Source organism: Symsagittifera roscoffensis, chromosome 8 (genome assembly GCF_963678635.1).
Source record: "Symsagittifera roscoffensis chromosome 8, txSymRosc1.1, whole genome shotgun sequence".
In the NCBI taxonomy this organism is placed as follows: domain Eukaryota; kingdom Metazoa; phylum Xenacoelomorpha; order Acoela; family Convolutidae; genus Symsagittifera; species Symsagittifera roscoffensis.
The window spans coordinates 12,869,382-12,895,875 of record NC_087069.1 but is presented as its reverse complement, the minus strand read 5'-3'; the positions used below and the strand labels follow the sequence as shown (position 1 = coordinate 12,895,875).

General features: G+C 40.2%; 6 protein-coding genes across 6 annotated transcripts in view; 4 read left to right on the top strand and 2 right to left on the bottom strand.

The window, feature by feature from the left end:
- Positions 1-935: 935 nt before the first annotated feature.
- LOC134853461 (uncharacterized) lies at positions 936-1,328 on the bottom strand. Its single transcript, XM_063869461.1, has one exon. It carries the CDS (start codon positions 1,326-1,328, stop codon positions 936-938), a length of 393 nt encoding a protein of 130 aa, XP_063725531.1.
- A 642-nt stretch (positions 1,329-1,970) lies between these two features.
- On the top strand, positions 1,971-2,612 carry LOC134853460 (uncharacterized). Its single transcript, XM_063869460.1, has one exon. It carries the CDS (start codon positions 1,971-1,973, stop codon positions 2,610-2,612), a length of 642 nt encoding a protein of 213 aa, XP_063725530.1.
- Positions 2,613-3,679: 1,067 nt separating this feature from the next.
- LOC134853459 (uncharacterized) lies at positions 3,680-4,240 on the top strand. The gene has a single exon (XM_063869459.1). The coding sequence runs from the start codon at positions 3,680-3,682 to the stop codon at positions 4,238-4,240; it is 561 nt and encodes a 186-aa protein (XP_063725529.1).
- A 1,064-nt stretch (positions 4,241-5,304) lies between these two features.
- LOC134853458 (uncharacterized) lies at positions 5,305-6,108 on the top strand. Its single transcript, XM_063869458.1, has one exon. It carries the CDS (start codon positions 5,305-5,307, stop codon positions 6,106-6,108), a length of 804 nt encoding a protein of 267 aa, XP_063725528.1.
- LOC134853457 (uncharacterized) lies at positions 6,105-6,500 on the bottom strand. The gene has a single exon (XM_063869457.1). The coding sequence runs from the start codon at positions 6,498-6,500 to the stop codon at positions 6,105-6,107; it is 396 nt and encodes a 131-aa protein (XP_063725527.1).
- Positions 6,501-12,830: 6,330 nt separating this feature from the next.
- The window catches only part of LOC134853456 (octapeptide-repeat protein T2-like), a 31,840-nt gene continuing 18,176 nt past the window's right edge, over positions 12,831-26,494 (top strand). The window contains exon 1 of the mRNA XM_063869455.1: positions 12,831-12,931. Coding sequence (XP_063725525.1) covers positions 12,831-12,931 — 101 coding nt within the window. The remainder of the gene's footprint in view (positions 12,932-26,494) is intronic.

The window sequence follows — 26,494 nt, the reverse complement described above, 5'->3', positions numbered from 1 at the left end:
CATCACCATCACCATCACTATCAACTTATCCAACACCGTCATCATCAAACTCGCCATCACTACCACTATAATTATCACCATCACCATCACGACCATCTTATCCAACACCATCACCATTCAGATCACCATCAACATCACCACCACCATCACCATCACCATCACCATCACCATCACCATCACCATCGCTATCACCTTATCCATCACCATCACGATCACCATCAACCTCACCATCACCATCAAGATCTTCTTATCCAACACCATCACCAACACCATCACCATCACTACCACCTTATCCAGCAACATCATTATCACCATCACCATCCCTATCATCACTACCATCAACATCACCTTCACTAACATCATCACTATCACCGCCACCATAATCATCACCATCACCATCACTATCACCTTATCCAACCCCAGTACCATCACCATCACGTCACCATGACTATCATCTTGTCCAGCACCATCACCATCACCATCAACATCACCATCACGATCACCATCACCATCATCATCACCATAACCATCACCATCACCATCTCAATCACCCTATCCAACACCATCACGATCACTGTCAACATAAACATCGCCATCACTATCTTCTTATCCAACACCGTTACCATCACCATCACTATCACTACCACCTTATCCTGCAACATCCTCATCACTACCACTATAACTATCACCATCACCAACATCATCACCATCACCACACCATAAACATCACCATCACCATCACTATCACCTTATCCAACCCCATCAACATCACCATCACGTCACCATGAATATCACCTTGCCCAACACCATCACCATTACCATCAACATCACCATCACCAGCATCATCACCGTCACCAGCATCATCACCATCACCACCACCATATTCATCACCATCACCATCACTATCACCTTATCCAACCCCATCACCATCACCATCACGCCACCATGACTATCAACTTGTCCAGCAGCATCACTATCACCATCAACATCACCATCACCATCACCATCATCATCACCATAACCTTATCCACAGCCATCATCATCATCATCATCATCATCACCATCACCATCACTATCAGCTTATCCAACACCATAATCATCAAACTCGCGATCACTACCACCATAAATATCATCACCACCATCACTATCATCTCATCCAACACCATCACCATCAAGATCATCATTACCATCAACACCACCATCACCATCACCATCACCCTCATCATCACCAACACCATCGCTATCGCCTTATCTAGCACCACCACGATCACCATCAACATCACCATCACCATCAAGATCTTCTTATCCAACACCATCACCATCTCCATCACGTCGCCATGATTATCACCTTGTGCAACACCATCATCACTACCATCAACATCACCATCACCAACATCATCACCATCACCGCCACCATAATCAACAAAATCATGATCACCTTATCCAACCCCATCACCATCTCCATCACGTCGCCATGATTATCACCTTGTGCAACACCATCATCACTACCATCAACATCACCATCACCATCACCATCACCCTCATCATCACCAACACCATCGCTATCACCTTATCTAGCACCACCACGATCACCATCAACATCACCATCACCATCAAGATCTTCTTATCCAACACCATCACCAACACCATCACCATCACTACCACCTTATCCAGCAACATCATCATCACCATCACCATCACTATCACCATCACCATTACCATCGCCATCACCATTAGCATCACGATCACCATCACCATCACCAACATCGTCACCATCACCAACATCGTCACCACCACCACTACCATAATCATCGCCATCACTATCACCTTCTCCAACCCCATCACCATCACCATCACGTCACCATGACTATCACCTTGTCCAGCACCATCACCATCACCATAACCATCACCACCAACATCAACATCAATATCGCCTTATCCAACACCATCAACTTAACCATCACGTCACCATGACTATCACCTTGTCCAGCAACATCACCATCACCATAACCATCACCACCAACATCATCATCACTACCACTATAACTATCACCATCACCAACATCATCACCATCACCACCACCATAATAATCACCATCACCATCACTATCACCTTATCGAACCCATCAACATCACCATCACGTCACCATGACTATTACCTTCCCAGCAGCATCACTATCACCATCAACATCACCATCACCATCACCATCATCATCACCATAACCTTATCCACAGCCATCATCATCATCATCACCATCACCATCACTATCACCTTATCCAACACCATAATCATCAAACTCGCCATCACTACCACCATAACTATCACCACCACCATCACTATCATCTCATCCAACACCATCACCATCAAGATCATCATCACCATCACCACCACCATCGCCATCACCATCACCCTCATCATTACCAACACCATTGCTATCACCTTATCCAGCACCACCACCATCACCATCAACATCACTACCACCTTATCCAGCAACATCATCATCACCATCACCATCACCACCACCATTACCATCACCATCACCACCACCATAATCATCACCATCACTATCACCTTATCCAACCCCATCACCATCTTCATCACGTCGCCATGATTATCACCTTGTGCAACACCATCATCACTACCATCAACATCACCATCACCAACATCATCACCATCACCGCCACCATAATCATCACCATCAGCATCACTATCACCTTCTCCAACCCCATCACCGTCACCATCACGTCACCATGACTATCACCTTGTCCAGAACCATCACCATCACCATAACCATCACCACCAACATCAACATCAATATCACCTTATCCAACACCATCAACTTAACCATCGCGGTAATTATCTTCTTATCCAACACCATCACCATTACCATCACCATCACTAGCACCTATTCAAAGAACATCACCATCTCAATCACCCTATCCAACACCGTTACAATCACCATTACTATCACTACCACCTTATCCAGCAACATCATCATCAACATCACCATCACTACGACGAGAACTATCACCATCAATAACATAATCACTATCACATTGCCAAACACTATCACCATTATCATCAACAGCCTTATAACCAACATCATCACCATCACCTCCACCATAATCGTCACCATCACCATCACTATCACCTTATCCAACCCCATCACCATCACCATCACGTCACCATGACTATCACCTTGTCAAGCGGCATCACCATCACCATCAACATCACCATCATCATCACCATCGCCATCATCATCACGATAACCATCATCATCACCATCATCATCACTATCTTCTTATTCAACACCATCACCATAACCAACACTATCACTATCACCAAATCAAAGAACATCACCATCTCAATCACCCTATCCGACACCATCACGATCACCATCAACATAATCCTCGCCATCACAAACTTCTTATCGAACACCATCATCCTCACCATCACCATCAATATCACCTTATCCAACACAATCATCATCAAATTCGCTATCACTACCACCATAAATATCACCATCACCATCACTATCATCTTATCCAACACCATCACCATCACCATCACCACCACCATCACCATCACCAACATCATCACCATCACCACCGCCATAATAATCACCATCACCAACACTATCGACTTATCCAACCCCATCACCATCACCATCACGTCACCATGACTATCACCTTGTCAAGCAGCATCACCATCACCATCAACATCACCATCATCATCACCATCACCATCATCATCACGATAACCATCATCATCACCATCATCATCACTATCTTCTTATTCAACACCATCACCATAACCAACACTATCACTATCACCATATCAAAGAACATCACCATCTCAATCACCCTATCCGACACCATCACGATCGCCATCAACATAATCCTCGCCATGACAAACTTCTTATCGAACACCATCATCCTCACCATCACCATCAATATCACCTTATCCAACACAATCATCATCAAATTCGCTATCACTACCACCATAAATATCACCATCACCATCAATATCACCTTATCCAACACAATCATCATCAAATTCGCTATCACTACCACCATAAATATCACCATCACCATCACTATCATCTTATCCAACACCATCACCATCACCACCACCATCACCATCACCAACATCATCACCATCACCACCACCATAATAATCACCATCACCAACACTATCGACTTATCCAACCCCATCACCATCACGATCACGTCACCATGACTATTACCTTGTCCAGCACCATCACCATAAGCATTAACATCACCATCACCAACAACATCAACATCACCATCACCAAAATTATGACCATCACCATCACTAGCACCTTATCCAACACCATCACCATCACCATCACGTCACCATGACTATCACCTTGTCCAGCACCATCACCATCACAATCAACATCACCATCACGATCACCATCATCATCACTATAAGCTTTTCCAGCACCATCAACATAACCATCGCGGTCACTATCTTCTTATCCAACACCATCACCATCACCATCACCATCACTATATCCATATCAAAGAACATCACCATCTCAATCATCCTATCCAACACCATCACGATCTCCAACAACATAACCATCGCCATCACTATCTTCTTATCCAACACCATCACCATCACCTTCACCAACACTGCCAACTTATCCAGCAACATCACCATCAACAGCATCATCACAATCGCCGTATCCAACACCATCACGATCACCATCACCTTCGCTATCACCTTATCCAACACGATCATCATCAAACTCGCCATCACTACCACCATAATCATCACCATCACCAACACTATCGCCTTATCCAACCCCATCACCATCACCATCACGTCACCATGACTATCACCTTGTCCAACTCCATCACCATTACCATCAACATCGCCATCACCAACATCTTCAACATCACCACCAACATAATCATGACCATCACCATCACTATCACCTTATCCAACACCATCACCATCACCATCACGTCAACATGACTATCACCTTATCCAGCACCATCACCATCACCATCAACATCACCATCACAATCACCATCACCATCATCATCACAAAACCACATCATCACCATCACCAACACTATCACCTTATCCAGCACCATCAACACAACCATCGCGATCACTATCTTCTTATCCAACACCATCACCATCACAATCACCATCACCATCAACAACACCATCACCATCAAGATCACCATCACCACCACCACCATCATAATCATCACCATCACCAACACTATCGCGTTATCCGAACCCATCGCCATCAACATCACGTCACCATGACTATCACCTTGTCCAACACCATCACCATTATCATCAACATCACCATCACCAACATCATCAACATCACCACCACCATAATCATCACCATCATCATCACTGCCACCTTATCCAGCAACATCACCATCAACAACGCCATCACAATCGCCGTATCCAACACCATCACGATCACCATCAACATCATCATCACCATCACCATCACTATCACCATCACCATCACCATTACCATCACCATCAACTTATCCACAGCCATCATCATCATCATCATCATCATCACCATCACTATCACCTTATCCAACACCATCATCATCAAACTCGCCATCACTACCACCATAACTATCACCATCACCATCACTATCATCTCATCCAACATAATCACCAACAAGATCACCATCAAAATCACCACCACCATCACCATCACCGTCACCATCACCTTATCCACAGCCATCATCATCATCATCGCCATCACCATCACTTTCACCTTATCCGACACCATCATCATCAAACTCGCCATCACTACCACCATAACTATCACCATCACCATCACTATCATCTTATCCAACACCATCATCATCAAGATCACCATCACCATCACAACAACCATCACCCTCGCCATCGCCCTCATCATCACCATCACCATCGCTATCAAGATCCCCAACAGCATCAACATCACCATCACCACCACCATTACCATCACCATCACCATCACTATCAGCTTATCCAACACCATCAACATCACTCTCACCATCAACTTCACCTTATCCAACGTCATCACAATCATCTTCAACATCACAATCACCTAATCTAACACCATCACCATCAAATTCACCATCACTACCTCTATAACTATCACCATCAACATCGCTCTCATCTTATCCAACACCATCACCATCCCCATCACCATCACCATCACCATCACCATCACCATCACCATCACCATCACCATCACCATCACCGTCACCATCACCATCACCTTATCCACAACCATCATCATCATCATCATCACTATCAGCATCACCATCAACCTCATAATCACAATCACCATCACCATCACAACTACCATAACCATCACCATCACAATCCTTATCACCTTATCCAACACCATCACCATCGCGATCAGCATCACTATCTTATCATCCAACACCATCAGCAACACTATCACCATCACCATCACCATCACCATCACCATCACCATCACCATCAATCATACTATCAAGTTATCCAACACCATTACCATCACTATCACATTATCCAACACCATCACCATGACCATCACCATCACCATCACCATCACCATAACCATCACCATCACCATCACTGTCACCTTATCCAACAACATCACCATCAAAAGCACCATCGCTATCACATTATCCAACACCATCACCATGACCATCACCATCACCATTACCATCACCATCACCATCACCATCACCATCACCATCACCATCACCATCACCATCACTAACACCATCAAGAGCACCATCATTATCACCCTATCCATCACCATCACTATCACCATCACCATCATCATCACCATCACCATCACTATCAACTTATCCGAAACCATCACCATCACCATCAACATCACCATCACCAACCTCATCACCATCACTACCACCATTACTATCGCCATCCCCATCACTATCAACTTATCCAACACCATCACCATCACCATCACCAACAACATCGCGACCACCATCACCATCACCCTATCCAACATCATCACCATCATCATCACTATCACCTTCTTCATCACCCTCATCATCACCATCACCATCGTTATCACCATCTCCAACAATATCATCATCACCGTCACCAACATCGTCACCACCACCACCATCATCATCATCACCATCACTATCAGCTTACCCAACACCTTCACCATCACCATCACCATCACTACCACCAATTCTATCACCATCCCCATCACTATCAACTTATCCAACACCATCACCATCACCATCACCAACACCATCGACACCACCATCACTATCAACTTATCCAACACCATCATCATCACCATCACCATCACCAACACCATCGCCATCACCGTCACCTTATCCAACATCAGCACCATCATCATCACTATCACCTTCTTCATCACCCTCATCATCACCATCACCATCGTTATCACCATCCCCAACAGTATCACCATCATCATCACTATCAACTTGCCCAACACCATCACCATCACCATCAGCATCACTATCACCATCACCATCACCATCGCCATCACCATCACCATCACCATCACCATCACCATCACCATTATCATCACCATCACCATCGCCATCACCATCACCATCACCATCACTATCACCATCAATATTACTATCAACTTATCCAACACGATTACCATCATTATCACATTATCCAACACCATCACCATGACCATCACCATCACCATTACCATCACCATCACCATCACTATCAGCTTATCCAACAACATCACCATCAACAGCACCATCACTATCACCTTATCCAACACCATCACCATCACCATCACCATCACCATCACCATCACCATTACCATCACGGACAACATCGCCACCACCATCACCATCACCAACACCATCGCCATCACCGTCACCTTATCCAACATCAGCACCATCATCATCACTATCACCTTCTTCATCACCCTCATCATCACCATCACCATCGTTATCACCATCCCCAACAGTATCACCATCATCATCACTATCAACTTGCCCAACACCATCACCATCACCATCAGCATCACTATCACCATCACCATCACCATCGCCATCACCATCACCATCACCATCACCATCACCATCACCATTATCATCACCATCACCATCGCCATCACCATCACCATCACTATCACCATCAATATTACTATCAACTTATCCAACACGATTACCATCATTATCACATTATCCAACACCATCACCATGACCATCACCATCACCATTACCATCACCATCACCATCACTATCAGCTTATCCAACAACATCACCATCAACAGCACCATCACTATCACCTTATCCAACACCATCACCATCACCATCACCATCACCATCACCATCACCATTACTATCACGGACAACATCGCCACCACCATCACCATCACTTTATCCAACATCATCACCATCACCATCACTATCACCTTATCCAAGAGCATCACCATTACCATCAACATCACCATCACCAACATCATCACCATCACCATCACCATAATCATCAACATCACCACCTCTTTCACCGTATCCAACACTATCACCATCACCATCAACATCACCATCACCATCGTTATCACCATCCCCAACAATATCATCATCACCGTCACCAACATCGTCACCACCACCACCATCATTAGCATCACCATCACTATCAGCTTACTCAACGCCATCACCATCACCATCACTATCACCTTATCCAAGAGCATCACCATTACCATCAACATCACCATCACCAACATCATCACCATCACCATCACCATAATCATGAACATCACCACCTCTTTCACCGTATCCAACACTATCACCATCACCATCAACATCACCATCACCATCGTTATCACCATCCCCAACAATATCATCATCACCGTCACCAACATCGTCACCACCACCACCATCATTAGCATCACCATCACTATCAGCTTACTCAACGCCATCACCATCACCATCACCATCACCATCACCATCACCATCACCATCACTACCACCAATTCTATCACAATCCCCATCACTATCAACTTATCCAACACCATCACCATCACCATCACCAACACCATCGCCACCACCATCACTATCAACTTATCCAACACCATCACCATCACCATCACCATCACCAACACCATCGCCATCACCATCACCTTATCCAACATCATCACCATCATCATCACTATCACCTTCTTCATCACCCTCATCATCACCATAACCATCGTTATCACCATCCCCAACAGTATCATTATCACCGTTACCAACATCGTCACCACCACCATCACCATCACCATCACCATCATCATCACTATCAACTTGCCCAACACCATCACCATCACCATCAGCATCACCATCACCATCACCATCACCATCACCATCACCATCACCATCACCATCACCATCACCATAACCATCAACATCGCCAGCACCAACATCATCGCCATCACCACTACCATAACCATCACCATCACCATCACCATCACTATCGCCTTATCCAACGCCATCACCATCACGATCAGCATCACTATCACCTCATCCAACACCATCACCATCACCATCACCATCACCATCACCATCACCATCACCATCACCTTCACCATCACCATCACCATCACCATCACCATCACCATCGCCATCACCATCACTATCACCATCAATATTACTATCAACTCATCCAACACGATTAACATCATTATCACATTATCCAACACCATCACCATGACCATCACCATCACCATCACCATCACCATTACCATCACCATCACCATCACCATCACCATCACTATCACCTTATCCAACAACATCACCATCAACAGCACCATCACTATCACCTTATCCAACACCATCACTATCATCATCACCATCACCATCACCATCACTATCACCTTATCCGAAACCATCACCATCACCATCAACATCACCATCACCAACATCATCACCATCACTACCACCATTACCATCACCATACCCATCACTATCAACTTATCCAACACCATCACCATCACCATCACCAACACCATCGCTACCACCATCACCATCACCTTATCCAACATCATCACCATCATCATCACTATCACCTTCTTCATCACCCTCATCATCACCATCACCATCGTTATCACCAACCCCAACAATATCATCATCACCGTTACCAACATCGTCACCACCACCACCATCATCACAATCACCATCACTATCAGCTTACCCAACACCATCACCATCACCATCACCATCACCATCACCATCACCATCACCATCACCATCACCATCACCATCACCATTGCTATCACCATCCCCAACAACATCAACATCACCATCATGAACATCGTCACTATCAGCATCAACATCGCCATCACTATCACCATCACCATCACCATCGGATTATCAACACCATCATCATCACCATAACTATCGCCATCAACATCACCATCACCATCACCGTATCCATCACCACCACCATCATCATCACTATCAGCATCACCATCATCATCGCCATCACAATCGCTATCACTATCCGCAACAATATCAACCTCACCGTCACCAACATCATCACTATCAGCACCACCATCACCATCACCGTCACCATCTCTTTTTTCATCACTATCACCATCACCATCATCGCCACTATCACCTTATCCAACACCATCACTATCACCCTCACCATCACCATCACCTTCACCTTATTCATCACTATCAACATCAACATCACCATCACTATCACCTAATCCAACACCATCACCACCAACATCACCATCACCAACATCATCACCATCACCACCAACTTAACTATCACCATCATCATCACTATCACCCTACCCAACACCATCACCCTTACCATCAACATCACCATCAACAACATCACCATCACCACCATCACCATCACCATCACCATCACCACCACCATAATCATCAACATCTTCATCACTATCACCATATCCAAGACCATCACCATCACCATCAACATCACCATCACCATCATCATAACCATCACCATCACCATCACCATCACTATCACACTATCCAACACTATCACCATCACCATCACCATCATCATCACCATCACCATCACCATCACCATCGCCATCACTATAACCTTGTCCAACACCTACACCATCACTATCACTATCACCTTTTCCGACACCATCACCATCACCATCCCCATCGCCATCACTATCACCTTATCCAACACCATCAACATCATCATCACCGTCACTATCACCTTATCCAACACCATCAACATCACCATAGCCATCACCTTATTTAACACCATCACCATCGCCATCACTATCACCTTGTCCAACACCTACTCCATCACCATCACTATCACCTTATCCGACACCATCCCCATCACCATCACCATCACCATCATCATCACCATCACCATCGCCATCACTATCACCTTATCCAACACCCTCACCATCACCATCACTATCACCTTATCCAAGAGCATCACCATTACCATCAACATCACCATCACCAACATCATCACCATCACCACCACCATAATCATCAACATCACCACCTCTTTCACCGTATCCAACACTATCACCATCACCATCAACATCACCATCACCATCGCCATAAATATCAACATCACCATCACTATCACACTATCCAACACCATCACCATCACCATCACCATCACCATCACCATCACCATCACCATCACCCTTACCATCACCATCACCACCACTATCACGTTATCCAACGCCTATTTCATCACCACCACTATCACCTTATCCGACAACATCACCATCACCATCACTATCACCTTATCCAACACCATCAACATCACCATCACCATCACTATCACCTTGTCCAACACCATCACCATCACCATCGCCATCACAAACATCTTATCCGACGCCATCACCAACATCATCACCATCACCTTATCCAACTCCATCACCATCAACATCACCATCACCATCGCTATCACCTTATCCAACACCATCACCATCACCATCACCATCACCATCACCATCACTATCACCTTCTCCAACACCATCACCATCACAATCACCATCACCAGTACTATCACCTTATCCAACAACAACACTATCACCAACAACATCACCATCATCAGCATCACAACCATCACCACCAGTACAATCATCAACATCACCATCACTATCAACTTATACAACACCTACATCATGACCATCACTATCAATTTATCCGACAACATCACCATCACAATCACGTCACCATCACGATCATCATCACCATTACCATCACCATCACCATCGCTATCACCGAATCCAACACCATCACCATTACCATCACCAACGTCATCACGATCACAACAAAAATAACTATCACCATCACTATCACCTTCTCATACACAATCACTATCACCATCAACATCGCTATCACATTAACATCACCAACAACATCACCATCACTATCACTTTATCCAACATCATCGCCATCACCACCACCATCATCATCAATATCAACATCACTATCACCATAACCATCGCATCGCATCACCATCACCATCACCATCACGACCACCAAAACCATCACCATCACCATCATTATCATATTATCCAACACCATAACCATCACCATCACCATCACTATCCCGTTAATCAACCCAATCCCCATCATCACCACCATCACCATCACCATCACTATCACCTTATCCAACGACATCACCATCACTATCACCATCACCATCCCCTTATTCAACACCATCACCATCACCATTAATACCAGCTTCAACGTCACCATCGCTATCACCAACACCATCGCTATCACCATGCGCAACAACATCAACACATTTCTGACTGAGCGGGTTTCCAAGTGTTCACCAAAATATCTGGTTTCATGTCATTTAGATGACTAACGCGAGCAAAAACAAAGAGAACTACCTGCCTGGAATCCAGTCGCGGCAGATGTCACAACCGCCATGTCTCCCAGGCCTGGGTTTTGTCTCCAAGTATATTCGGTGTTCGGAATACTCTTTTAAACTTTCGTTCTAGTCTTGTATTGAAGCTGATGTGTACTGTGACGCGGACATACTTTATCCTATTGTGAAATGCGCAAATTTAAACTCTAATGCTCTTTGTGCATAATTTCGCATTTAGGAGTACCTGCCAAAAGCTCATCGGCTTTTGGATATCTGATCTATGGTCAGTGTTCTTTTTTAAATAACCAATTCAAATTCAACTTAATAACCGAGTTTTAACTTTAACCAGCATAGAACATTATCAACTTTTTGTTTTTTAATCTGGTCTGAGTTTAATTGTATACTGTATTTTATAGTAGAAACCCGTATCGGTACATGGTCTCAAGCTAGACCAACGAATCGAACCTACGAGGTCTAGAGTTCTTTTGGAACAACGCATCTCGGTAAAGTCACCAAGACCGGGAAACATGGCCAAAAAATTCCAAATAACAATCATCGCCAAAGAGTCCGTGGATATTGAAGACGTGGTAAATCCATCTTTTAGGTCCGAATTATTCTTCCCAATTCCAGAAACATCGGAATAATCCAATGACATAACCCGTCGGCCTAAGAAAGAAGAAAGAAATATACAAGCGATACAGGCTTACAACGAAGACTTGCGAAGAAGAAAAGCCGAAGACAACGCAAAATACAATGGCCTACAAATCGGGACATTGGCAAGTAGCTAAACTCACGATTATACTTGGCGATCGGCAAAGAAAGCCAAAATTGCTTTGCACACAAAAACCTGGAAAAAGGATCCTTGACATACACTTTGCGGAATTCTGGGAGTTATTGAAAACCACGTTCTCTATAGCTATAAACCTAAATTATGAAAGATACAAGTTTTCTGGTCGAAGACAGAATTATCACGGAGTTCTATGAAGTTTTATTGGAACTGGCAAAAAAAAACTGCAAACTAGGAGACTTGGAGACCGAACTCGTTAGAGATTTTCCTATTACCAACATGAGAACAGAGAAATTCCAAAAAGTTGTGTATCAAGTATCTAACCCCTGAGAACATATTAGCCTCTCTACTAGTCCAGGAAGAAGGCACAAAGATACATCAACCGTATATTAAATACCCTGTGAGCAGTTCTGTACAAAAAACAAATTAAGTAAAAAGCGAACCGACCTTAAAATTGTAGAGTGTAATAAAAGTAGAAAATGTGGTCAATAATTTGAGAAGGGACACTTTACATCATGCCTAGCTAGAGATAAAAACTGTAATAACTGCAGCCGCAAAGGTCGTTTTGCGAAACATTGCAGAAGTACAGCCAGGGCACAAACCGATGTTGTAGAACGAAACTCGAAATTACTCGAACGTTAAACCCACCGGGATATAGCACAAGACAAATCCGAATTTCAAATAGACTTGGAGTTTTTTTCCAGTCTCAACAGTATATAGCGATAACGGAATAAACGCTATAAAAGACAGGATTGAAGGGGGAATAAGAACTAGTAATCAATCACGAAGGCCACCAGCCAAAGAATACTTTAATGATGTCAATCGGAAAATTAAGTCCATTCTCTACCGAAACATAAATTGATTCAGCCAGCCTGGTATCCTTCACGAAAAGAGACTTACTCCACGAACTCAAAAAAAGCGATAGATTCCTAAGAGTTGAAGGGATTGACGAAATTACGAAAAAGGCCTATCAAGTATTCGGGACCTTGATAAACATTATCGGAAAAGTCGTAGTAAGGATACCGTCAGAAGGATGGGACGCTAAACTTTAATTACTTCTTATCACTCAACGGCCGGAAAGAAACCTGCTCTGTAACCATATTCTACCAAACCTGAGGATAAATGTATCCCAAAAACAGGCACCACCCGCGCAACTTCATGCACTCACACTTCCGAAGGAAACTCGCGTCGGGAAGGAAGTAAACCAGATCAAATTTGAGTCTGACAACCATTCTTGTCCATTATTTGACACATCACAAAAGCGTGAGATTGAATTGTACATAACACATGAACTTACAGATCTTTCATTGAGAACAGGTAGATCAAAAAATTTTACTGTAAATACTTATTTCACCGAAAGTTTATAAGCAAAACAAGCAAAAAGCAAGCGTATACCTATACACTTATTTTCTACACTCAAACTCTGCATCAATCAGTTACTTACCGACGGTCACGTACAAAAACCCTATAGATGTTCGGAAGATTGCTTTATATCGCCTACCGTCATAACAGCAAAAAGAGACGGATGAATTAATTTAGCATCCAATTCAATGCAAAAAGGAAGAAAAAGCTTTTCAACGAAATATACAAAAAGGTCACAGATTATCATCCATTCGAGTTGCCAAGATTTTTATTTAGAATTTTTGTCGAAGCAGAAAACATTGTGGTTGAAAACAGTTTTTTTTCACTTCAACTGCCATTCATTACAACTTGTGATAATCTATGAGGTTTGACTTTCAGATAAATATACAGATAAAAAATTGTTTTCCAATGGCGGGAAGTCAGCCATTCGGTAATGCTTTAGTTTGCGTGCCGATTTTTTTTCAAACTGTTTTTAAATAAGTGCGTGGAGACTGCTATCTACATCTGCTTTCAAGTTCTAGCAAATATGATTTTGATTTTTTTTGGTAGATGTTCGTCTTTGGTTAGACTTTTTAACGGGAAAAATATGCAAGTTAAAGAAGTGTTTTACTTTCAAAATGTTTCAAATTTTGTTTCAGGATTATTCGGAGACGCTCGTATATATAAATTTTTTTGTATCACTCTTTTGCTCACAGTTTCCGCAGAGCATTCTATCAGCCGCATGCTTTATGCTCGCAAGGTCCAGCGATCAAACATTTGGAGAAGTGGCCGGCCACGCAACAGAAGAGTCGGCGTCATTGGTAAAAGTTCTTTTCGCTTTCATACTGTGCAGCGCTTGGCGAGGAGTCGCTTATCCATGGTGGATAACTTCGGCTGCGTTGGACAAAGTTGAATCACAACTACGTCGTGTTCGCGCCTGTTTTTCATGTTGTATTCCGCGAAATCATCAGCAAATGTCACAAGTCACCCCGATGCAAAATTCAGCTCGCTCGAACCCAGACACTGGTTATGCCGCACAAATGGATATTTGGAGGAGCGACAATATACCCAACAGTAACGTAACTACAGGAACTGAATTGGATGGCAGAGGGTTGGAAAACAACCAAAGCACGTGGGAGTCTTCCCCAAAATTCGAGAGGGAAGTAATGACCGATAGTTGCATTCGAGAAGAAAGAAGGGACTATGACCAAAACTATGACCATACCGGGGATCATGAGTGCACTGAGACTCTTGTCAACAATGGCGATAACATTCCAGGGACTAGCGAGCAAACGAACTATTGCAAGTCCGACTATCCCAATCTATCCCAATAACGCGACGGCTTTGATTCCCTGAAACGAACTTCCAAAAGAATTATCCTGAGCTCATATTGCAAAAATATCCTGCAAAAATGTACGCAAATACCCTTGGGATTGTAAAGATCATAACTTTGAAGTTGAGATCCTATACACAGGAGACTTACTCTATATTAAGACACATTATCACGATCTATAAGACAGAATTCAATAGCCAGCGACTGAAATTTTGAATAATTATTTATGTTTTTATTATTACTGAATGAAACCCACTAATATAACATAACAGAATGATTGATACGAAACATATATTTATATCTTTTACACGCTTATACGGTAGCATAATTAAGGGAATTCCCCAATCTATTGAGTATTCAATCCCCTGGCGACACAAAAAGCCTCCCAATTTGTCAGTTTGTACTTTTTTACGACATCTATTTTTCGACCTGCTGACCCTTATGACTGTCCAAAAATCTACGGGTTCCTGTTTTTTTTTTATTATTCAGGAAAATCGCCTTCTAAAAAACTTAATGAGTAACGTGAAAACGAGATTTTTGACCTAATAAAAGTTTCCCCTGGGAAAAGGTTTGTTTTTCTGAAATCAAAGTTTTTTTAATAATTTTTGCTTGCTTAAAAACCAAATGGCGTGGAAATTGTTAACAACCATTTAGCTGGCGAGAAACATTTTAAATATACCTTATTTCAAACGTTATTTTATAAGTTTTGCAAAGTTTGTTTTGTTGCGAGATGTGAACTGGCAACGATCAATTAAATTAATCAAAGATTGGGAACTATTGGGGGAAACTTTTACTCTGAAATTCGCTGCTCCTGAAAAAATTGAAAAACTGGACCTGGGATGAAAAAAACGGCTGTTAAGTTGATGTTTTTTCGAGGAGTTTGCTTGTGCTCCTTGTTGTTTGACCACAAGGCTTCAACTACTGAATCCTTCGCGTGAGAAGTCCCCCGCCAGATCCTCATCCATGGTGAGTTTGCTGCCAAAAAGTATGTTTTTGGTCAACCAGCCCGGAGGCCTGACCCGAATGTTAATTTCTTAGGCTGACAAGAGCGGGTATAATCAGCTTCCAATTAATCTATGACTTACTTGCAAGAGATCAATTTGCAAACTGCAGCGAACGTTCGATTTGAACCAGCAACTATATGGGCACCAGCGCTACCGGAGCGCCACAACGTCATACTCCATGGGAAAGAGCTGAATGAGCCCATTTGTTATTTAACTTTAATGAAAAAAGGCTGGAAAACAACCAAAAAACTATAAAGTAGTTACGGTTATGATGGGTCGAAGTTAGACCTTCTCGGAAATATTACTGCCATTGTATTTGTCGAGATAGGCAGTTTAAAGAAGATCATCAAAAGTTTAACTAGTTTTGCCGAAAAAACTACCTGCTGATCTAGCTACATAAGTTTATTTAAAAAAAAAACAATTTAGTGCCGGTCTTAAAATCTTCTGGCTTAGTTTTAAGAGACAAAAACTTTTTCGTTTCCCAATTAATCATTAGGTGAAAATAACCCAGCTTCTGCTACTTTCGTCAAATATAATAATGAATAAAGGATATCAATAAGCAATTAATTCGACGGGCAGTATTACATGCCGGAGTATAGCACTGCCGAGAATCAAATCTTGTTCAACAGTACCGAAAAATATTTTGAATACTGTTTTTAATCTTCCAAATCATTGACAAGTAATTATAATAAAATGGACGGAAGTTGATAAGACAAAAAGGCTCTGGAACAAAACATTATTTACGCAAAACTGCCGACGATTCACAAAATGCACTCAAAATTGCATAATTGATCAAATTTCTAGAAACGTTGAACACAGATTCAGTTTTGGCACTGTTTTCCTTTGACACTGTTCAACGCCCCTCATTTGCAATTCATGAGGCAAAGTTAATTATATTACTTAAAACTTGATATATTTTTGCAGTCAAAAAGTTGTAGTTTATCTCGATACCAATAAAATCGTTTTGAACGCACAGGGCTTTGCTCTAAAATACGAGAAGTCGTGGTGCGTTATATGCTGTTAATGTTGATAGAAATGAAGTTAAAAATAACAAAAAATTTGAGAAATTTTAAGAACAAATCGAATCCTTTGAGAATTCTTTGAGCATTTTGAGCATTTTTTACCCAAGTTTGGTATCCCGCGGCATTCAAAAATCTGAAATCAGAAACGTTTAAAGCGCACAAGACTGCTTGTATCACTGCGAAGCCCTGAATTTTCCGACTGCTTTTTATGGTCTATGGAGAAAGAAAGAGATGAAAGAATTAATTGTTATAAAACAAAATGGAATTCAGTAAAAAAATCGAGTTTTTTTGTAAAAATCTTCCCTCCACTCGCCATTTAAAGTAAAATGTGATAGTTTTTACTCATAGTAGCATAACGGTTACGGCAAAATAAGCTTCTTTCAACCAATTTGGAACGATTTCTAAGACGGTTAAAATCTTCCCTTACCTCAAATGAATTGCGCTGAGTTGCCCCGAGTTCGCCAAAATGGCAATCTTTAAATCACAGGTAAATAATCTTTTTTAAATTTAAATTCAGTACAACAAAATTTTTTGACTGATGAAAAAAAAACTTCGTCAAAAAAGCTATAGCAAAACAATAATCCTTCAAAATACTTAGGTTTTTGTTTTGATTTTCGTAACGAAAGTAACGGAATGTATGTGCTCGGGGTGGTTGTTTTTTGTCTTCAGAAAAAAATCAACTTTTGAAAACCCGAGTCGAGATTTTTCACCTAATGAAGCAAGATTTGAGCGGTTTTGAGCGCAATTGTCGAAGAAAACCGCTGAAACCGCCCAAATTTTGCTTCAATTTGTTGTAAAATCTCGACTCGCGCAGTTAAAAACTCGAAATCTGTCTGAAGAAAAAAACCACCCGAGCACAAGCTTTCAGTTACTTTCGTTGCAAAAATCGAAACAATAACCTAAGTATTTTCAAGGATTATTAATCAGTCTTTTGTAACAAAACTAACCAAATGTTTGTACTCGGAGGTATTTTTGTGCCCTGAGCTTAATTTGAAAAGGTGTATATTTCACTTGTCATAAGGCTGCCATTTAGGCCAATTTAGGAAAAGTAACGCGCAAAACTTTAAGCGCTATTAACGCGTAAGCGGAGATTTATTACATCTTAGAAATTGTTTCAATTGAACGAAGTTTTTTTGCCAAGTTTGATTTGTAGGAGTGAAATCTATCATTTTGTACTTTTTATACCGTGTGGGCGGACGACTTTCACAAGAAACTCAAATTTAGAAAAAATAATATTTTTATTCTTTACATTCATTTTTTCATGTTATTAATGCTCCATAGACCTTAAAAGGCAGTACTCTTGTTTTTTTGAGGAATATAAAAAAAACACGCGTAAATCAATTTGATCTCATCAACTTAGTCTTGTCGAAAACGGTGATAACTATTGAATAGTAAGATTTGCTGCAGGATTTAACTACAGTTGTATTGACGTTTGCTTATCAAAAAACTACAGTTGTCTAAGAGTTTTTTGATAAGCTTACCGCGGCATCTTTAGGCAGCGCAGTTATGTAAGTGGACTCTGCTACAAGGACACTCACTTTGTTCTTCTTTTGTTCTTTGAATTTCTTTTTTTTTGCTCCGAAAAAAAAAATTATCTTGTTCAAAGACTTGTCTTTGAGATCCAGGAACATACAGATCAGAATTTAGGCACCTATCCAGTGCACAGTTTCGCATTGTAGTGAACATTTTACTCAGATTGAGTAAAAAAATTTCAGCTAAATGCAAGGAAACCAACAAAAAATATAAAATTTTTGGTGTTCTGAGGGTCTGTATGCATAAACAAATTATGATTTTACAAGAAAATGCTCTTTTGAGCAAACATTTTATTAGCTTTGCGACTAAAAGCAATAAACGAAACGAAAATTAATTGCGGCTTTTTTTTCAAATTTTCAACATAAATTTCAAATGATTATATCAAATCAGCAAATCAAATCATGATTGACAAAACGTATTGAAACTGTCTGACTAGCGTTTTTTGATTAAAACCTATTTACTAAAAAAAATTAATCGGTCCAAAAAAAGCTTTGTAATTGTTTTATTTTCAATTTTTAGTCTTAGTTTTTTTTTGTTGGATAACCTGAGTAATAAAACTGATCACTGATCTCAAGTTTTTTTCACATTTCAATCTAGGTTCTAGGTTTCTGATATCTTCTTTATCATGTATTCTGTGTAATCCAAATAATAAATTTTTTAAATGGAATTGTTATGGGTTTAAACGGGAAAGTTTATTTATGTCAAGGGTAAAAACAAAAGGTATGATCACTCGAGGGTTTGAAAGTTAGGAATCGTAGCTGACTGTTGTAGATCTGGAGCCATGGATTGCTAATTTGAGATAGTAAAACTTCCATCACTTTTTCAGAAGCGCAAAGTTTTCTTGAACCAATCTCGAATTTTCTGAGCGGCTTTTTTGAAATGGACCAAAATCAGAAACAAACATATGTAATAAAAAGGACTGTACAGCAATGAACCAATTTTGAACACTGCGTACGAAAGTTGAGATCGTTGCAATGATATCCATTTTTCGAGGGCACTATCAGAACGTATCATTATATACGGCCAGGACGCTTCAATGGAACTTGACTTTTACCTTTAATACAAGTCGGTACAATTGTGATTTTAGACTAATTCAGGTTGAATTTTTCTTTTTATTTCGTCCACCTTTAAAAAAGAACTCATTTTCGCTATAAAAATCATTACAATTATTAGAATCGAAACTAAACTTTTTGATATGTAACTTTTTTAACGATACAAACTAAAACAACTGGCTAATCATACAATTCCATATACTAACTCTATGAGAAAATACTAGTCAAACAATTTCAAAATTTTTGCTAAAATGGTCTCAAAGAATTTTCGAAGAACTGTTTTTCTTGTTTTGGTATGAAATTCGGTGTTTTGTACCAAATAAAAAGAAAACAATTTTTGTCAAAAAAATATTAATCATACAATTTCCATATATGAAAATTTTATGACTGGCACTTTTTTTATGGCAGCAACAATAACTTTATCAAAAAGTTTTGAAACTGCCCCAAAAATTTTTGATGTCTATTTTTAACCTCAAATCGAATTTTGTACTAGAAAAATAACTTTTTCCGAAAATTTTTTTTTGCAATGCATAATTTTTTTTGTGTGGATAAAGTAGTCCTGAATACACAAAATAAGGAGTCAATGGGATTTTTTCCGTTTCTCTGGATGAATTTTTCAAAAACACTAAAAACTTCTATCTAATTTGTATGGCATATTTAAGTAAGCCTTGACCAATGTCGGATAATTTGAACAATAAAAATTGGAAAATAAGTTTCCTTGAAAATGTTAGCAAAGTTTTAAAGTTTGATACTTTTAGTATTTGATTTCAGTACAAGAACACTCTGATACACTTCATGTTGTTTCCAATGCATATTAAGTACGAGACAATCAAACTGTTGGTGACTCTAGTTTGGGTAAACCATAGTTTCTGTCAATTGTGTTCGGTTACGAACACATTCTAAAAATTTTGAGAAGAAATCATTTTTTTTGTTTATCTTAGTAAAAAGGCAAGTCGTATAATTTGCATATGAAAACTGTATGAGTATTGTTTTTGGTCAACCCCGAAATTACACATCTTACAAATTTAGCAGAAAAACTGCAATTTATCACATTTTTGCCCAAATGACTATGAAGCCACCACCATTGATAGCCTTATTAAAATTGAACTGGGAAACTACGCCACAAATCTTGAGAACCAGTTTAGACCATTTGTTTTAAAACTTCTTTTTGGGAAAAATTCTTCCTGTTGAGCTATCAAGCATAAGAGCACCTGCTGAAGTGAAAAAAGCAACTTGACAAGGAAGCATCAATCAAAAAATGTTTAACCATTTCAAAACACAGATATTAAAGCATGATTAAGTTTTAATTCAAAAGTCTGTCCTTAAAGTCTTTTGTCTTTGGGTTCTACCCGGGTCGAGGTGCTCAATTTATGTTTCGGCTTTCTCCACCAATACTCATTATGTTTTAAACGGTTCGTTATGTTTTGACGGACTTTCGTCACTAAAATCTTTTTGAACATCAGCATCTTTCAGCCTTTTTGTACAGACGGTTTTGAGTTATGACTGGAGTGTATAACTCATAGAGTAATTTCGGATAGGGTACACCGTCTGCTCGTCACGCTATCTTATTTTCGGCCGGATAGATTCGTGCAACTTCTTAGTCTAATACCGATCCTAATCTTACTCTTATACTATCTAGTCTCAGGTTGTTTAACTAGTCTCTGCTAGGCTCAATAGATCTAGGGTATACTGGTTTATTGCGGCTGCTGAAGTGCTCGGGAGAGTCCAACTAATTTCTAAGTTGAATTCAAATCTCTCTGGTGCTGAAATTACAAGTAACTTCAGCACTTACAAATAAGTGGGTTGTTAGTTAGATGGATCATGATTGGTTAATATTAAATACTTTACATTGGTAAAACATTTAATTTATCCAATCATAAAATGTAGTTTAGATCAGGTTCCACCCATCCGGGTTTTACAGAGTTTTTTAGAATAGTTCTTCTGCAATTCGAAGGATGGATGATGGACGTTGGTGTTTGGCGAACATCATATTTCTTCTGTTTCCTTTTTGTTAAGGAAGTTCCAGGAAGCTGGAGTTAGAGACATAAGACGTTGTGTTCTTCTTGTGACAACGACTAAGTCTTCGCAACAAACTCAAATCTGATTTCAGAATGGTTGGCTATGTCAGGTTTTTCTGTTCTTCGTGGAGAACTTCTTTTGTGTCTGATCTAGCTTGGGAATGGCGTGGAGATTGTGCGTGGAGGGGATGCCTGGTTACTCGGATCTGTACGTATACTTGAACATCGAGGTGGTCATTGGTCTAGTTCAATGAAGTCCTTTTCTGCGAGGTCAAGTCGTACTCTAAATCCTTTGAGTTGTGGTTGTGAGCGGCATATCGATTGTAGTTGGTCATTCTCTCTCGAGTGTAGTGGGGTCGTCTTGTCTTTTGATGTTCGTCCTTGGTGTTGTATTCTGATCTATATATTGCATCATGTGATTTTACATTTTATAAAACTTTTATTAGTTTAATATTTTTTAATAATGATTTTAGTTAGTTGTTTTCACAAAAGCTTTTTGTTTTAGTTCGGTTATTTTGAAGAGTTACTCACCCTTGAGTAGCTCTTATTAAAAATAAAGGTGTGGTCACAAAGCGTGGATGTAGCGCGATGGGTTAGGCCGGCTATAGAGCATGCTCAGGACGTCCTTCCTGGTGGGTTAGGCCAGGAGTGGGAGTATGATTTCATGCGGTTTTTGTGAGGGGTCCTGTTATGTGACAACGTTTTATGTTGGGTTTGTTGTGGTCTTACTTATGTCTTGTTGGTTATGTACTTTTTCCAAAAAGCAAATTGTTTGTGGTATGGGTTTGTCTTTCGACTTTATTGTGTTTTATTATTTCTTTCTAAGACTTTGTAATAGTCTTCAAAAGAATAAATTATCCAGTTTTAAACTGGGTTAATCCGGTTTGGGTACCGTTGGTTTCCTTTTCTAAGTCATGCTGTTATTCTATGATTTGTGGTATTTAGTGAGCTGCGTTGGTTAGTTTTGTTTAGTATAAGATTCCTTTCCAACCGGGTTAAAGGAAAATTTGAAACATGTTATTTTATGTTAGAGTTGTTGAGTGTGAAAACTTGAAACTGAAATTCATTATTTTAAACAATTCTTCGTGGGCGAGCTGTGCGAGTGTGGATAGAATTTCTGTGCGAATGAATGAAAATATCAAAAGGTTAGTACTGCATTTGCATTTATTTAATTTACTACATAGAATTTAGAAAGTTACTGCTAGTCATGGGGGAATATTAAGATACAAATTTTCATCATAATTAGATTTACTGCTTTGGGGGAAAATATTATAGATGAATTTACTGCATTGATATTAAATTTAGAAATTTATAAGTGTAAGAGATTAATAGAATTTTAAAATTGTTTGATGAAAATTGTGATTTTTATTGTTTCTTTTGTGGTTTTTGTAGGTGATTGTCGGATGAAAGCTAAAAATCTAAGGAAAACATGAATAAAGAATGGTGAGTTTTTAATACTGTAATTAGTTAGTAATATTTACTTAATTCATACTTACCTGTTAGTCGTCGGGGAAAAAACCGTGGGGGAAGATGTCGTGAATTAGTTCTGAAGTTGTTAGTAGTTTAGCTAGAATGCGGATGATATTTTTAGTCTGAAGCAGTGGCCAAAGCAATTGAAGTGCCTTAATAGTGGTTAGTTCTTCAGTGCCTACTGCAAACTCATAAGGTGTGTTTTGGATTAAGTTATATAATTTGTGATTAAATTTAGTGTTGTGGATGAATTCTAAAATTGGGATTTTTATAGGCTGTACAAACTCGTGCGGGATAAGGAAGGGTCGGGATTCTTCGGCGTTGAAGGTCTTGGTGATGGGGCAGAAAATGTACATTTGGGTTATGGGGTCATAGTTACGAAGAATACCATGGAGGTTAGTGTCTTTAATACAATATGTGAAATTTAGGAAATACGGTGAAGTGTATTTTGAATTGATGAATTGAAAACGATGGTGTGGTTGTCTAGAGGGTGTGTGGAGGTCAAAGTGATTTTGGATGAAACGATAGTAACTGTATGTATGTGTTTGTTTAGTGCGCAACATAATATCATGTGAGCAGTGCAAATCTCTTTCGTGTGGTGCAAGGAAATGAAAGGTTAGTGAAAAGATTTGGAAGCGTTCTTTAAAACTTTCGTATGCTTGTGTGTTTGTTAGTGCTTCTGAAATAATGTGATCAAACTTTCGGTCGAAGATGTTTAGTGTAAATACATATGGTGTCTTGATGAAAAATTTCTCGGTGATTTGTGGATTAGCGAAGCGATCGTCGTCTAAGAATTGATCTTGGTTAGCTCTGATGATGTTGTGATCGTAGTATTCTAGTGTATATTCATTAGCTCTTGGTGCAGTGTGTATTTTTAGTGATTTTTTATATCCAACGTAAGTAAACTGTCTAGCGGTTAGTGGTGTAGTTAGTCGATATAGCATGTCTTTGTTTCGTTCTATATCGATGGAAGTGCTGGATAAAGGTAAGCAAAGAGGGTTAGTGAAATGATAGTATGAGGTCCAAGAGAGAGTGGGCATTAAAACGTATTCATCTACAAAGTTGCGTGTTTCGTTAGCGTCGTGAGGGGTGTTTAAGGTGTATTGTGGAAATGAGGGTAAAGTGATAGCTAAAAATTCTTTAGTGTTAGTATGCTGGGGGTGGTTGATGTATTCACGGGCTGTTCCTGGTTTTGCTGGGAAAGGATGGTTGGGGAATTTTCTTTTAAAAGTGCGGTAAGCTCTATTAGTGTTTAGTGAAGATATAGTGGATGTGGATGATGGTGTTAATGATTCAGTATAATTTGAAGAGGGTGTAGGGGGATTGGATGAATTTGTAGTGGAGGAGATTTGGTTTATGGTCGGGGTGTTAAGGTGGTAGGGTTGTTGTTGGAGGGTAATAAAATTATCTAGCTCTGGGGAGATTCGGGGGGTGTCTGGAGAATGAGATGATTGGTCAGAATGGTATGAGGAGTAGGTTGGGGTAACTTGGGAAGCATAAGAGGGTGTGGGAGTGATTGGGTCAGGGTTATTGGACAATATGGGTTGAAAAGGAGGTTGAGAAAAATTAGAAGGGTTATGAAAATTATTGGATGGGGATGGTTCTGAGTCGGCAAATTCATCGGGGGTTTCAATATTCGGGTTATTTAGCTGTGAGATGGAGTATAAAACTGAAATATGTGAGTTAGTGTCGGAATTCATGCCTGATGTTACATTGCTAGATGGAAAATCGGGTGGCGGAAAAGCAAAAAGTGGTAGGATTGGGATTGGAGAGGTAAGATTGGTTGGATGGGAATTTGATCGGTGTAGTGATCCAAGTTGGCGGCTCATCGTGGGCTAAAAAAATTATTATTTTGAGATTGAAAAGCGGTGGTATGGGGCTGTTCAATAATTTGTTCATAAGTATTATCATCTTGTGATTGATGTGTCATTATATGTTGGACGGGACTTTGCGATGTATTGAGTCGAAAATTTGGATTATGTGTGATGGCTAAATTTCGAAAATTTCGTGGGACTAGGGATAGTGGATGGTTATGTGGTAGGGGTGGTAATTGTGGTGCCGTTGGCTGTGTGTCGACATTGTTATGTTCTTCG

Bases quoted from the DNA above. Each gene is read 5' to 3' on its own strand.
- LOC134853461 (XM_063869461.1), bottom strand. From the start codon at position 1,328: ATGGAGATGGTGATGGTGTTGGATAAGAAGATCTTGATGGTGATGGTG.
- LOC134853460 (XM_063869460.1), top strand. From the start codon at position 1,971: ATGACTATCACCTTGTCCAGCAACATCACCATCACCATAACCATCACC.
- LOC134853459 (XM_063869459.1), top strand. From the start codon at position 3,680: ATGACTATCACCTTGTCAAGCAGCATCACCATCACCATCAACATCACC.
- LOC134853458 (XM_063869458.1), top strand. From the start codon at position 5,305: ATGACTATCACCTTGTCCAACACCATCACCATTATCATCAACATCACC.
- LOC134853457 (XM_063869457.1), bottom strand. From the start codon at position 6,500: ATGGTGATGGTGATGGTGATGGTGATGGTGATGGTGATAGTGTTGCTG.